This window comes from Poromitra crassiceps (assembly GCF_964638095.1).
Source record: "Poromitra crassiceps genome assembly, chromosome: 13".
NCBI classification, from domain to species: Eukaryota; Metazoa; Chordata; class Actinopteri; order Beryciformes; family Melamphaidae; genus Poromitra; species Poromitra crassiceps.
The window spans coordinates 24,317,274-24,332,273 of NC_139644.1; the positions used below are offsets into that span (position 1 = coordinate 24,317,274).

Here is a 15,000-nt window from a genome sequence, read left to right on the forward strand (position 1 = left end):
GTATAAGTATTTTGATTTTGGGGATGCATCTTGGCAGGTTTGGATCTTTTTCCCGCCGGCTGCCATATCTGTGGGTGTTAATGTCAGACCTTGATCATCTATCTATGCAAACAAACAGGAGGATCACAGATATTTGCTGTATTCAGAAAACTGCTGAGCAGCATCAAAGCAAACTGTGTGACAAGATTCCAGTGAACATTGAGATGCTCAGCGGATGGCCAAGAGGGTGGCATTTCTCAAGCATGTCCCTTTTTTGTGGGAAACAATAAAGAAATCGATACATCAAAATTGTTTTGATTTGAACAACATGGGCAAAATGTCAGCAGCAATTAGCTGACACTGGTTGGCAAGGAGAGAGGTTGCCTGCTGTTCAATGACCTTTAGCTCTAGGCTTTTGTGCACTAAGGGGGAGCTTAATTATTAACAGCAGGTGCTAACTTTTTTCTTAATCATATAAAAAATAATAAGAACAATGCACCTACAGTAGGCTACAGTATAGGGTGTGAAATAGGCTCTACTGCTACACAAGGAGGGCCACTGTTTTTCCATTGGGAGCCAAATCCCCAGGCCAACAAACATGTGCGTGCCCCCATTCTCATACCCACGTTCAAACTGTAACGTTTGGTCAGGAACCCTAGTTGTTATTTTCCAAAGAGAAAGCCAGCCCCTGTCGTTATAAATCAACGATATGGGCAAGGCGGTGGGGCGGGCTGGTTGATGAGCATGGATGGATTGTGTTGAGCCCTGGACTAGTGTCCTCCAGCCAGGGTGAATGGATGGGGAAGGGGCTACCACCCTGCCCCTTTGGGGAAGAAGGGGCACTGGCCCAGCTCCTATTCAGCTACACCCTATCAACCAAGTGGCTTCCAGTGTCTAACCTTAAACAACCACCAGAGGGACCATTGCCTAACCCACCCATGTCAACCATTATGCCCAACCCTACAAAAACTAACGACAAGGGTTCCTGACCGAACTTTACAGTTTGACGACTTGTGTGTGAGAATGTGTTGCTCAATGAGCTGAAGACTGACTGACATTTAGACCTATTTCTATTAGGATATACAGCAACACCGAGTCGAGTTACACACAAGGCTATGCAGCTATGCACACAATTTTAGATGGCAAATCAAGTGTTTAGTCAGAAATTACACAAACGATTTAAAAATGTGCTCAGACAAATGAATCACTGCATTAGTCGTAAACAAACAGTGTGACATACAGTAGACGGGCACATCCATTCATCATATGTGTCTGGGACTCGTGGCTACCGGCCCGGTTCAGCCCAGTCGCAGGAGCAGCGGCTTGACAGTGGATTTCCTCCCCTATTGTTGGATGGGTTCACTCAGCTATATTAAATAGACCGAAATTCTCTCATGTCACTCCCCTCTTCCGTGACCTTCACTGGCTTCCCATCTTGGCTCGCATCAAATTCAAGACACTGGTACTGGCCTACAGCCAGGGCAGTCCACATGACAGCCCCTCCGTATCTGCAATCTATGGTCAAGTTCAATGATGTTCATCATGTCTTCATTTATACATAGACGTTTTTGTTTTCTTGTGTTCAGACATAGGTTTATAGATGTTATTTATTTACCTTGACAGTTTCGACTCGTCGAAACTGTCAAGGTAAATAACTAACATCTATAAACCTATGTCTGAACACAAGAAAACAAAAACGTCAATCTATGGTCAAGTTCCAAACTTCTCATCGCTCCCTCCGCTCCTCCACCTGTCCAGATCGCCTCGCTCCTCCACCGCTACGTGGGCTCAAAAGTCGCTCGTCCCGATCACGACTCTTCTCGTTCCGGGCCCCACAATGGTGGAACGAGCTCGCCCCTTCGGTCAGAACGGCCAAATCACTGCCAATCTTTCAGCCGGGACTAAAAACTCACCTTTTCAGGCTCCATCTGGGCCCTTCTTGAATGAACATCTTTTAATAAAAATAAATAAAAAAAAATCGTTCTCAAACCTAATAATGCTTCATGCTACATATTCCTTCTCAAACTACTTCCTACATGGTGCTACTCTAGTCTATCAAAATATCTTAGCTGTCATTGATTGTGTTTGCATAGTTGTTTTCTGTACTGTTGACAAAATGTGATATTGTAAGTCGCTTTGGACAAAAGCGTCTGCTAAATGACGTAATGTAATGTAATGTAATGTAAATAGGATGGGTTGAGGGGGACTGTGATGGCACCCAGTCATGTCGGCCTCCATCTGATCTACCAGACAGATCAGGAAGGAATTTGTAAGACTACTTTATACTTTCACATTTTATAGGTTACTGTCAGATCAAAGAAAAGCTTACTTATTAGTTACATGTAGGCATAAAACTTGGAGTGGGTGGAATAAGTTTTGACAACTGCCTAATTATGGTGACATTTGACCTTATTATCTCTGAATAGCATGGAACTAAATAGAAAAGTGAGTGATTGAGATATCCTTAATGGAAAAGAGGAGAGACGAATGGGAAGCTCTTTCATTAGAAAACTTTAATGTGTTGTGGAGAAGCTTGGCAAGGTTGCTTACCTTCAGTCATTTATTTCAACTTGAAAGGAGAGGTGATGAGTTGTTGCTGGTGACAATGTTCTCTGCTGGAAACACGTAGCTTCAGGCAGGCAGAGCTGGCATTTTACCAACACTAATAACATTCAAATGATAAAATGAGATGATGAGATGAGATGAGATAAACTTTATTGTCCCAGGGGGGAAATTTGTAAAAGGGGAGGTTACTGTAATTTGCATGTAGTAAGTTTGCTGGCAATGTCAGCAGACACAAGTTTCTGTTTTTGGGAGGTGTAGACTTTGATTTGGTGTATTGGTTATTACAGTAACAGGAAACCAATTCATGGGAAGACAGTAAGTATATCATGGTCATGCTTACATTACATCATGATGTAGAAACTAGAAATAAACTGCTTGAGTCTGGTGAGTGCACAAAAGTGAGGCCTGTGACAAAGTGGGTGTGAATTTTCCTGTGCTCACCACTTGACCTTATACAACACACCTTATTTCCACGTTAGTTAATTTACCATTTATTTTATAACGTTGCGTCACTTCCTGGGTTTATTTGTGTTGGCATTATGTTACAGTTCACATCAAATCATATGGAGTACGTTGAAGCAAACACACAGCCATGAGTTAGTTTCAGTTACCTTTATTATTTTGCAGGTTGTCTCTTTGTTGATACTTTCCAATTGTTTGTTACTTTGTTCAGATCCAGCATGTGGGACTTTGGGGAGGGGCACGCTCGCAGCACTTTCTCCATCTTTATGGTGTTGGTGATGCCATAGATATTACTATAGATGGGTCACCGCAGGCTCCGCCAATTAACAAATGGTAGCAGCAAGTCTCCTAAATTGTCACGTGACTCCAATAGACTCAGACCTGCCGAAAGTCTCCTATTGGCCGTGGCCGTGGAAAACCATATGGGCAAAACCCATGTGACAAAATGACAGGAAGTGAGTTGAAGTTGGGCGGTCTTGCTTGAAATCCCATCGTCTTTGGTGAAGCCAAACCAAGTGGAAAGGTTATCTTTCCTGTACAAATGTTTATTTTTGTTCATTGGCTGCTGGTTTAGAGTAACTGTAGGATTATTTGCCTTTGTAGAGCCATTTAGCTGTGTGAATGAGCTTGCAAGAGTCCTGACATGTTACTTTATGTCCTTGTATTAAGGTGACTGTTTTAGTTGAACCTTCAATGCAATGGTGTAGACTGACTGATGTGAGTCTAGATGTTAATTGAACACCCGCTAACACCAGTTGGGCTTTGCTCCTCTGGGAGACAGGTCAGGCCGTACTGCCACAACCACCTGCCTTTATTTTGCTTTTCTATTAGTTATTAGTCATTAGACACACCTGTGCGTGTGCGTGCATGTGTGTGTGTGTGTGTGTGTGTGTGTGTGGGGGGGGGGGGGGGGGGGGGGGGGGGGGGGGGGGGTGGGGGAGGGGTTAGGAACACATATTGCTTCAACATGAAATACTTTTACTCTATGTGAGGTTATTGTAAAAGTCACTTAACATGACTGATTGCCAACTTAGAACACTTTGACCATTAACTGCAAATTAGCACCGCCCAGGAATCCCCCTGGCGTAACTCCTTGAAATAGGTTCCAAGAGAATTAGAAATGACTAAAATGACAAAATGTGTTAATCACTCATCCGCGCATGCAGACACTGTGCAAATTATAAAGCAAAAGGCTGGAGTGGTTTCCAAATTGGACACTGAGAGAATCGTTGAGAAATTCATATTACGGTAATGCAAGAATGCACCGACATTTTTTAAATTCTCTTTGCCTCAATGAAGTTGAACTTCTGAAGCCAGGCTCATTCATTCTAGCTGGAAGAACGCGGGCGTCCTTGTAGTCCACAGTCAATCTTTCATGCACAATCTTGGAGTGATACTACAAAACAGTACAGTGCAAAAAAGAAAATTATAAAGTGTCTTCAACACGATCTCTGCCTCTGAGTACTGACTGATAAGGATAAAAAGGTTAAAGGGGCCATATTATGCATTTCTTAATTTTGTATCATATATATGTTGTTACAATCTTGGATGGTCATATTAAACATGGGCTAAGCTTCAAATAAATAATGTGAAAGTGTTTTAATGTTACCCCCATGAACCACCCCTCGCGCCTATGAACTCTCGTAGACGAGATGACATGGATTTATGGCGATTTTGTGCGAGAACCATAATTTTTGTGACGTCAGTAAGGACTTGTTACCCTGGCAACAAAGCGTTGCCGCCGGCCGGCGCGCAGCGCGCGCACGCTAGCTCCCACCCTTCCCCTCTCTTCACTGTTCTGTGTTTCAGTAACCCGCGGCGGCGTCACCACTCACCAGGCTCTCTCTAGCCTGGCTGTCTGGGACTAACACAACAGTAGTAGTCTCATGGAATAACGGATTCCAGACCGCAAAAACAAGGAGACGACATGGAAGTGAGCCAGGATGTAGGACTGAAGTGGTAAGTTCTGAAAATATGTGTCTCATTCCAGCATCGGTCCAATGTGCTGCTAGGAAGCGCTAACGTTACTTACCGGCTGGGTAACGTTAGCACTTGCTATTTAGCCTAGCAGCACAGCTGCCTTATAGACATGAACAACCGATGAATGACGAAAGGCACATATTTTCAGAACTTGTAACGTTAGTCCAACTTGCTGACTTCTCCAAGTCCTCATTTTGGTTTGGTCCGTGTAGCCTTTGCTAGGAGAGGCACACTATAGTCACAAGCATTTGGGAAGTTAGCTAACTAGCTACATTAGCTAGTGTGAAGCTCCCGGTGTAACGTTATGGCAGGCCGTGGTAATAGAATCCCTGCTTGGCCAGCCACTGAAGGAAATGTCCGGGTGCAGCCCGGCCTAGCGGAGCTGTAGATAGCTAGGGGGATGTTGATAAATCAATTGATAGCTTGCTTTATGTCCAAGTCATGTTTTTCATCGATGGTCAAATTCGTTTTGACAATCAGTTGCTCGTTGATATAATTGTTTTACAACTACCAAATTTAGTAGCCATAGCAGAGATCGCCTGTCTGTTTCTGTTATGCATGACTATCTATCTATCTATCTATCTATCTATCTATCTATCTATCTATCTATCTATCTATCTATCTTATCTAGATAGATAGATAGATAGATAGATAGATAGATAGATAGATAGATAGATAGATAGTCAGACAGACAGACAGACAGACAGACAGACAGACAGTCGCTTCTACAGCGATAGCTCTCTGGGCAGAAGTTTGCAAACGCAAAAACTCCTCGCGCTGCCCACCTGGAGTATTTTCCAGAGGGTGGGGGTTCAGGGACAGGACCTAAAAACAGAGCGTTTCAGACAGAGGGTGAACTGAAGGGGGCAGTGAGAGCCAGTACAAGATAAACAATGAGTTTTTTAAACTATGACTGATGCAATAAGTTACTCTACTGGAGGCCAACAATAAAATAATAATACATTATATTAGCAAAATATGGGCCCTTTAATGAACCCACGCAGCTTATCTTGTTTTATTTTTTGATGATCATGGTCTCGAGTAATTCGTCTTCCCGATAATCCCATTTCCCTAATGGAGGTTAGGCGAAAGTTCAGACATGAAGACTATCTTTGTGTCTCACTCATTCATTTACTCATCCTCTTTCCACTCTCAACTCATATCAGCTCTTTAGGGGTGGTAACAATTATGTTGAACCAATCAGAGTTAGCCACATCTTCCTATTCAGCCTATCACACCTCTACATGTAGCTGTCAACGTTTAAAAGCTGCTCTCAGGACCGGCCCTGCACATCTGGGGGCCCTAAGCAGGACAGGTTTGGGTGTATATAAATTTATATTGCAATTATTTTAAGCAGAGATACCCATGAATGGGCTCTTTGGATTCACAAGAGTCTCAACTTTCTTGTCATACCTAATTTCTACAATTCCATGACTGTTTAAGCACCACAGTGTGCAGAAATATGTAAAGAAAAAAAGGCTAGAGTAACATATTTTCACTGAATGCTGTCTCTTTCAGAGCCTGGACCTCTTAAACCCTATGTCACACATGGCTGTAAAGACTCCTGTGGTTCTAATGAGTCCAATTTCATCTTTTATATTTTGTATCGCTTGTCTGTACTTTTGAACTTTTGAATTGGAAAACTTTTACCTTTATGTTATTATTACTCTGTAAAGCACTTTGAATCAGTGCAGGAAATGTGCTATACAAAAGCTGCCTTGCCTTGCCTACTGTGATGAAAATAAGTGTAAGTAAATTACGGTCATATTCAAGCCATAAGCCATGTGGAGCACTTGGCACTACACGACAGGGGTTTCTACCATTTAAAACCACTTACATCCAGCCTCTATGCCTCTTTGGGTAAGCTACATGGGGGCAACAGGAACAAAATGTTTGCCCTTAAAATTGGATAATGATTTAAAGTGCTTAACGACACAAAGAGACCAAGATAACAAAAAATATGTCCATGACACCAGGTTCAGTTAGTGAGAGAAAAGCGTACTGTAGACTGTGGAATTAAGTCACCAAATTGAACGGGGTGAAAAAGAGAGAATTCTATCAGCAAAGAATAAAAGGAGTCTAATATGACAGTAAAAAGCTATAGATAGCTTTACTTCCGGTACCGTGTGTGTGTGTGTGTGTGTGTGTGTGTGTGTGTGTGTGTGTGTGTGTGTGTGTGCGCAGTCGCGGGGGGAAATGGGAGGATTTCCCCCACGCTGACCCATTGACCATTGATATTATGGGTATAATACCTTTTTACTAATTACCCTATTCTCTTTGATCAAATTGGATTTTGTTCTGATATTCATCCATACAGGAGGACTAGAACAGCCCTGCTGGACTACTTTCGTTACCGTGGCGTGCACTAGAACTAATGCAATGAAAAAGACTGTATTATATAGAGCCTTTTCCTTATGGAACACACTTCTTCTGGATCTTCGAAACATTCCTGGGAAGATTTAAGAGACAAGTAAAAACACTTTTTAGTCTCCACCTCTTTTACCATTACTATTCGGTTATCTAAACTCCTACCATGGAGCAAGCTTAATATTGGTGGTACCTACCTATTTTTCTGGATGTCTAGTTCCCGCCACTAATACCAGTCTAGAAGCTCAGCTCTAGCTTAAAAATTAAGCGTGTGAGAGCTGGTCAAAACCAGACCTCTGCCATCTTCTTCCCACAGGGGCCTCCTGGGGCTGCGGGGCCCTCAGCAGCTGCTTAGTTTGCTTAAGGAGGGCCGGCTCTGGCTGCTTTCCTCTCTTGTGTGTCTTTCACTGCAACCACTGCGACCCCATTCAGCTCCAGTTTCACTCTGAGGTCTTCTGAAACCTACTCCTTATCCATCAAGACCAAGAGTTCCCTCACCTTCACCACCACCAGGTCATAGACTCCACAGGGGGTATTCGATTCTACTCCTGGCTGCACTACCCCTTCTAATCATGCAATGTCATGATGGAGTCTAATCGCCAATTCTCATTGCTATTCTCTATGCTCATGTAATTAAAATATTGTTAATACACTTCATTGTTAACTAGAAATGAGTCTCTCCTGATTTAAATAGTCTGGACAACTGTTAGAGCCTCGGCTGTTTCGCTCATCCCACTGTTTGTTTTCTGAGAGAGAAAAATAAATGTTTGTCTTTTCTTTTACTGAACTGAAATATGAGTGACAATATTTAAAAAAAATACTAAAATGTTGTGCAAGTGCACTGTACATCATCTTTCTCTCTCTCTTTTGGGGGGGGGGGGAGTAAGGGGGATGTTGGTATAATGTTCTGACATCATTCAACATGTGCTGCAGATGAAATTATGGCAACTTCCATGCCATATTCTTGTTGAGGCATATTTGAAACATTACCTTTCATTATGTCTCAAATGCCTCAACAAGAATATGGCATGGAAGTTGATATGATTTCCCACAAAATCTACCTAAATGTAATCGGGATGTTCCTTTAAAAGGTAAAACGCATGGAGAATGTGATCATATGAATGACGTCAGAAGTTTGATTAAATATGTATAGCCTGTTCCAGCCGTAACTGTAGGCTATTTTCCTCACAACTTTATTGATGTAAAAGAGAAGGTGGGCTGAACATCGAATTCCCGGCGGAGGACAGAACAATCGGTAGTTTGAAGGACACGGTGGACTTTTCCTTTCCCTCTCCAGCCTGCACACAACCAACAAGACAGGAGCACCGAGGGGGGCGGCAGATTCCCGTGGGGTTCGTTTGAGATAGGACCATCAGGTGCTTAATATTGATCTAAATGACTCAGTCACTTGCATCACTCAAACTTAAAAATAAACTTTGTTATATGGGACTGCATGAGCCCTTTTTCCCCCGAGGCAACCCTTGGCCATAATATATTCTGTTTTTCTCCCCAGTTCAGTCTATAAAAAGAATGCGACTTAATACGCGCACTTGATGCCTTCGAGAAACCATCCTCCTCCTCTCTCTCTGTCTGACTGACTGACTTGGGAATCTATTTGCCAGACTCCAACCGCAGACCAGGAGAGGAGGAAGACCCCGATGGAAAACCATGCAGCACTTTGAACCCATGGAGACATGGCATATATGTTCCTCTCATCTACAAACAGATTCAGCGCACGATTTGCTTTCATATTCACCGTTTCTCTCTCCTGCACCTATTTATGCTATAGTATTATTTTCTGTCGCAGCACAATCATGACAAAACAGGGCTACGACAGGGAAAGGTGCCCGCCGAACAAGAACGCAGGAGGCAAGAAACTTCTGGAGAAACTGGACTGCGCCTCGCTGGACGCCAGGTCCGCGCTGAAGGAGTCCGCTGCCCGACGAGGAGGACCGAGCGAGTCAAGTCAAAGCCCTGCCTCGTCGGACAATCAGTCCACGGAGCTGAGGCTGAAGAACATGAGCATGGCGCAGAGATACGGGAATAAGAAGCTGCCCAACGCGCTGATTGTCGGCGTGAAGAAGGGGGGGACGCGCGCCGTGCTGGAGTTCATCCGGATACATCCAGATGTGCGCGCCCTCGGAACGGAGCCCCACTTTTTCGACAGAAACTACGACAGAGGACTGGACTGGTACAGGTGAGGACAGAGGACCTGATCACACACAGGCATATTTGTCCTGTTAATGTATTTGGTGTGTTTTTGGAGACAGTTGCATTTGTTACTGTGTGTTGTGCGTAAATCCCGTGCGTCTTTACTGTACATTAATTCCAATCAGCCGGTGCGCTGCAGTCTGGCATTTATTTGCTCTCCTAGTGGCGGACGTCACTGCACACACAGAGACAGACAGACAGACAGACAGACAGACAGACAGACAGACAGACAGACAGACAGACAAACAACTATACTAACTGTGTACACACACACACACACACACACACACACACACACACACACACACACACACACACACTCACACAAACACACACACACACACACACACACACACACACACACACACACACACACACACACACACACACACAAACAAAGGCAGCGGGCCAGAACTAATATCATTAGTTTGATTCTGTTTTTCTCTCCTTCATCGAGGGCCTGTCAGGGAAACTCCACAGTGCTGAAAGGACAGCTCCATGGTGCTGATGTACTGTAGAATCACTTCACACACACACACACACACACACACACACACACACACACACACACACACACACACACACACACACACACACACACACACACACACACACACACACACACACACACACACACACACACACACACACACACACACACACACACACACACACACACCACCAGCATCATACTTCAAACAAGCTGCACCTGGACATGTGAAGCACTTTGAACTGCATCTGTGTATGAAATGTGCTATACAAATAAACTTGACTTGACATAATGTTTCCGTCAGTTGGTGAGGGCAGAGGAGTTTACAAGGTGTAGCCTAACCAGCCAGCACCTACCTTTGAAAAAAGCACCAAAATCCTGTCTGTATTTTGTTTCCATAGTGAATCGATAAAATCAACCTAAGCTGTTTATGTAATAAGTCAAATTGTAATGTTTGTAAAAGACCATTTCCAGGTTCCACTCAACATAAAACTGTGTGAGAACTGCCTCATTGAGTATAGGCAAAATTGTGTTATAGGCAAAATTGTGTACTTGGGGTCAGGACCCCAAGCCTCAAATGGGGATGCTTGACATGTCTAGTAACTGAACAGATCCTACATTTTCACAAAAGCATTGGCTAAATGACAAAATAAATATAAACATAATTTTCATAGGGCCATAATGTGTATTAATAGAAAAGTCTTCCTTCAATAGGGAGGTAGCCTGTTCAGCGATATGCTGCAGGGACCGAGCTGTAGGCCTATTATGGGGTCTGTGTTAACAGATATAGCCCATATTTGTAGCCTACTTAGCTCTTTTTCAATTTTCATTATTCATTGTTTAATAACTTGAGTCATTGTTTGTTCAGCATTAATTTGCAGCCTTGTAAATACAAGCTTATATCCTGCACGTACATGTCTGTCGCTCGTCCTGGCTATTCTGCCTCTGGCTGCTGTCTACAAAATAGCCAATGTGGTCTAAATTGAACATTTACTTGCAACATATTACAAACTATTACATGATTGAAAACACATTAATTTGAGAGGGGGAAAGTCTGTGTTTTGAATGTCTGCGGTCACTTGAGTTTTGTGACGTCAAAGTGGGGTCACAGGCCAAAACGGTTGGGGACCACTGCTATATAGTGTGACATGACTTCTGAAAGGTGGAGCTGCCCACATGCACTCCAGTCACACGGACACACTGTGGATAAGGCACACAGGGATGCTTCCAAGAACAGGGAAGGAGTGATGAGATTTGTCCTCTGGCTGCACTGCAGGAACCACCTCATTCTCATGTATACGAGTACCTGCCCATCATGCCTCAACCTTTTCACTTCAAAATCCTCAGGCACACAAGCTAAGTTTTTTTCCACCTTGGCTTGCAAAGTCATACTCTCAGCAGCCTGATTGTAACCTTTTAATAAGTACCGTAATGACTTGACTTGTCCAATTCTATTACATTTAATGTAATGTTCGTCAGTTTACAAGATGTTTTGTGCCAACATTGAATAATGTAAACTGTCCTCCAAAGTTACTGGATTTAGGTAAAATGCTGCCTTTTGACTCAGGCACGGGTTTAAATACACATTTTACTTTTTTGTTGTTTTTGTTTCAAACATTTACTGTGGCAATTTTTTAATCACACATCAGTTGCAGTGGGGGATGTCATCAAGGGGCATCTTTTAATGAATTCAATTAGCCTAGTGCACCAAACAGTATATTACCCACGCCTCCCCACCCACCTCCACCCCTCCACAATTAAGATCACTACACTCCTTGTTTCTAAGAACTTTTAGAACTGAAACGACTGACTCGTCTCTTGTCTCGCCTAGTCGCCAGAACAAAATGTTGGCATTGTATGTTTAGAATGTCAACGGTTCTGAAGATGTCACTCGAGCAATGGCTGTGACATCAGTGATGGTCATAAATCACTGATGATGTCACAATGACAATGTCCTGTGAACTGATGTCAACTGATGGTGTCACAGTATAATATCATCAGTGACATCATCAGTGATGTCATAAATCACTGATTATGTCATAGCCACTGAAGATGTCATAAATCCTTCTCTGCTGAGGTTATTGGACGACTTACTCACAGCACAGCCAATCAAGTCTGAACCTGTAGCAACAACATGGACGATGGACCAAGAGCAAGAGCTTTGCTATTGGTTGGTTCAGACAGGGAGATGTTGTTGGCTCTGGAGCTGCTGGCCGAACGCGTCACGCTGCTGTACAAGGACCAGGTAGACTCTGCCGAGGGTCTGCTGGAGAGGCTCCTCCCCTCAAGCGCCTCAGCCAAACCCAGGGTTCGAACCATCGACAGAGCGGTGCAGACACAGCTGACAGACAGTCCTGCCAGCCAATCAGAGCTTCCAAGCAAAGCCGCTTCAGCAGTAGCTCTTCCTCATCATCCTCCACTTCCTGGGATGGGACCTCCGCCTCCTCCTCCACTTCCTGGGATGAGAGATGCACCTGCTTATCCACTTCCTGGTATGGGAGCCCCGCCTCCTCCACTCCCTGGGATGGGAGCTCTGCCTCCTTCTCCACTTCCTGGGATGGGAGCTCCGCCTCCTCCTCCACTTCCTGGGATGGGAGCTCCGCCTCCTCCTCCACTTCCTGGGATAGGAGCTCCGCCTCCTTATCCACTTCCTGGGATGAGAGCTCCGCCTCCTCCCCCTCCTATGGGAGGAGCAGGTGACATCATCCTGGCCCAGGTGGTTCGTGGCCCTTCGCCTATCTCTGCCCCCTGCCCCACCCACCGTATGAAGAAACTCAACTGGCACAAACTAACATCCAGAGTGACAGCTAGTAACTCCGTGTGGATGTTTCCGTCTGATGCAGTGGAACCAGACTACTGCAGCATTGAGAAACTCTTCAGACTTCCTGTAACCAAGACTACGACCAAAACCACAGCCAAAGATATTTCTTTCATCAATGCCAAGAAAAACCTCAATCTCAACATCTTCCTGAAGAGGTTGAAATGCTCCCATGAGGAGTTTGTGTCTCTTATCCAGAAAGGAGATTGGTCCAGGTTTGACGTGGAAGTCCTGAAGCAGCTGATCAAATTGCTGCCAGAGAAACACGAGGTAGAGAATCTGAAGGCCTACCAGGGCCGGAGAGAGAAGTTAGATGGAGTTGATCAGTTTTACCTTCTACTGCTGGCTCTTCCATGCTACCTTCTGAGGATAGAGTGCATGGTGCTGTGTGAGGAGAGCAGCTGTGTGCTGGGGATGCTGCAGCCCAAAGCAGATCTGGTGGAACGAGCCTGCCAAAGTCTGAGGGAGAGCACTCGGCTACGCAGCTTCTGTAAACTCATATTAGATGTTGGAAACTTTCTCAACTATGGAAGTCATATAGGGAACGCCAAGGGTTTTATGATCAGCAGTCTGTTGAAACTGACGGAGACCAAAGCCAACAAATTCAGCATCACCCTCCTTCACCACATTGTAGAAGAGTTAGAGCAGTACCACCCTGACCTGCTGAACCTGTCAGATGATTTGGAGGTCTGTGAAGAAGCTGCCAGTGTGAACCTTGAGTCCATCCAGTCTGAAGCCATCTCTCTCATTGAACGTCTGAAAAACTCTGAGAAGAAGGTGGCAGGCTCCTCCACTAAGGACTTGAAGGAACAATACCTTTCTGCTATCCAGGACAGCCTGGGGGCCTGCGGGCCGCTGGAAGAGCTGCTGGCCTCCATCCAGGACAGGAGGGAGCAGCTGGCGGTGTATCTGTGTGAGGATAGCAGCAGCTTCAGCCTGCAGGAACTCTTCAGTACCATCAGGAACTTCAGAGTGGCCTTCCTTAGAGCCATCAAGGACAACCAGACATGGAAGGAGCAGGCAGTGCGGGCAGAGAGCAGGGTGAAGCAGCAGGAGGGGGAGAAGAGGAAATGTCAGAAAGGAGAAAACGGAAATGTCGGTGAGTGGAGAGAGAGAGGGGAAGGCAGCATCAACAACCTACTGTGTGAGATCAGGAATGGCTTCAACCTGAGGAACACAAAGCCGCACAGTGACAGAAGGAGCAATGGCCGTCTGCCCCCGGCTGACAGGAGCAGAAACAGCAGACAGTTGGATCAACATGGGATGCTGGAGAGGTCGTTGGCTGTAGAGGAACCGCAGACTGTCTCTTCAAAGCAGGAACAACCCCCAAAACCTGCAGACGTTCTAGAGGCAGGGGACGCTAGAGCTCTCACCACTGAAACATCACTCAAGTTGGGGTCAGCTAAGAGCGTCAGCTCCTCAGAGATCCACACCCCCGGCCCCCTCGTCCCCTCTGTGCCCCACGCCAAGGCTGACCCCACCCACAGCGTAGATCCAGACTCCGGGCTAGACTCTTCTCCTGACTCCCAGACCAGAGAGGGAAGTCCTGCACGAGAGGAGGAAGAGTCCGCCAAGCCTGATGAAGCAGGAGATGCAGAAAATGTAAAAGACATGTCAGAGTCGAGTGGGAACAAAGAGCCAGAGGAGATCAAACCATCAGAACCAACCAGAACCGAACCTGCCCACAAACCGGATTCTGTTGCTGGCACGTCTGGTGGACAGCCAGCCCCCAGGCTGAACAAGAGCAGCTGTGAGTCTCTCAGTGAAACCACTGTGGCCGCTGCCATAACTGAGGCAATTCCCTCATGGGACGGCACAGAGGTGGCAGCTGCAGCTATTCCAGCTGCCATTCCAGCTGTGGACTCTGTGGACACAGAGACGGGAATCCGAGGCTTCATCTCCAGGATGATGAGGATAATTTGCCACAGATTTGTGTGCAATTGGCAGGTGGTTGTGTCGTTACTATTGAAATAGCATGGTGGGCAGTAAGGATGATGTGGTCGGTGTGGATGGAGGGCATAAACACTTGCCTTTCACAGCGGAAAGCTGTGTTCATGTCCCAGCGTATTCAAAGTCCTAATTTAAACCATAAGTCACATTTAATGTTTTTGTTATAGACCAAATCACA

General features: G+C 45.1%; 2 protein-coding genes across 2 annotated transcripts in view; both read left to right on the forward strand.

The window, feature by feature from the left end:
• Positions 1 to 9,047: 9,047 nt before the first annotated feature.
• The window catches only part of LOC310788107 (heparan sulfate glucosamine 3-O-sulfotransferase 2-like), a gene marked incomplete at both ends in the record, with an annotated part of 22,360 nt that continues 16,407 nt past the window's right edge, over positions 9,048 to 15,000 (forward strand). Inside the window, one exon of the mRNA XM_083649609.1 lies at positions 9,048 to 9,550. Within this exon, the coding sequence (XP_083505735.1) occupies positions 9,048 to 9,550 (503 nt within the window). The remainder of the gene's footprint in view (positions 9,551 to 15,000) is intronic.
• LOC310787811 (inverted formin-2-like) lies at positions 12,189 to 14,846 on the forward strand (the record flags this gene model as incomplete). Its single annotated transcript, XM_083649289.1, has 1 exon — positions 12,189 to 14,846. The coding sequence occupies one exon, from the start codon at positions 12,189 to 12,191 to the stop codon at positions 14,844 to 14,846; it is 2,658 nt and encodes an 885-aa protein (XP_083505415.1).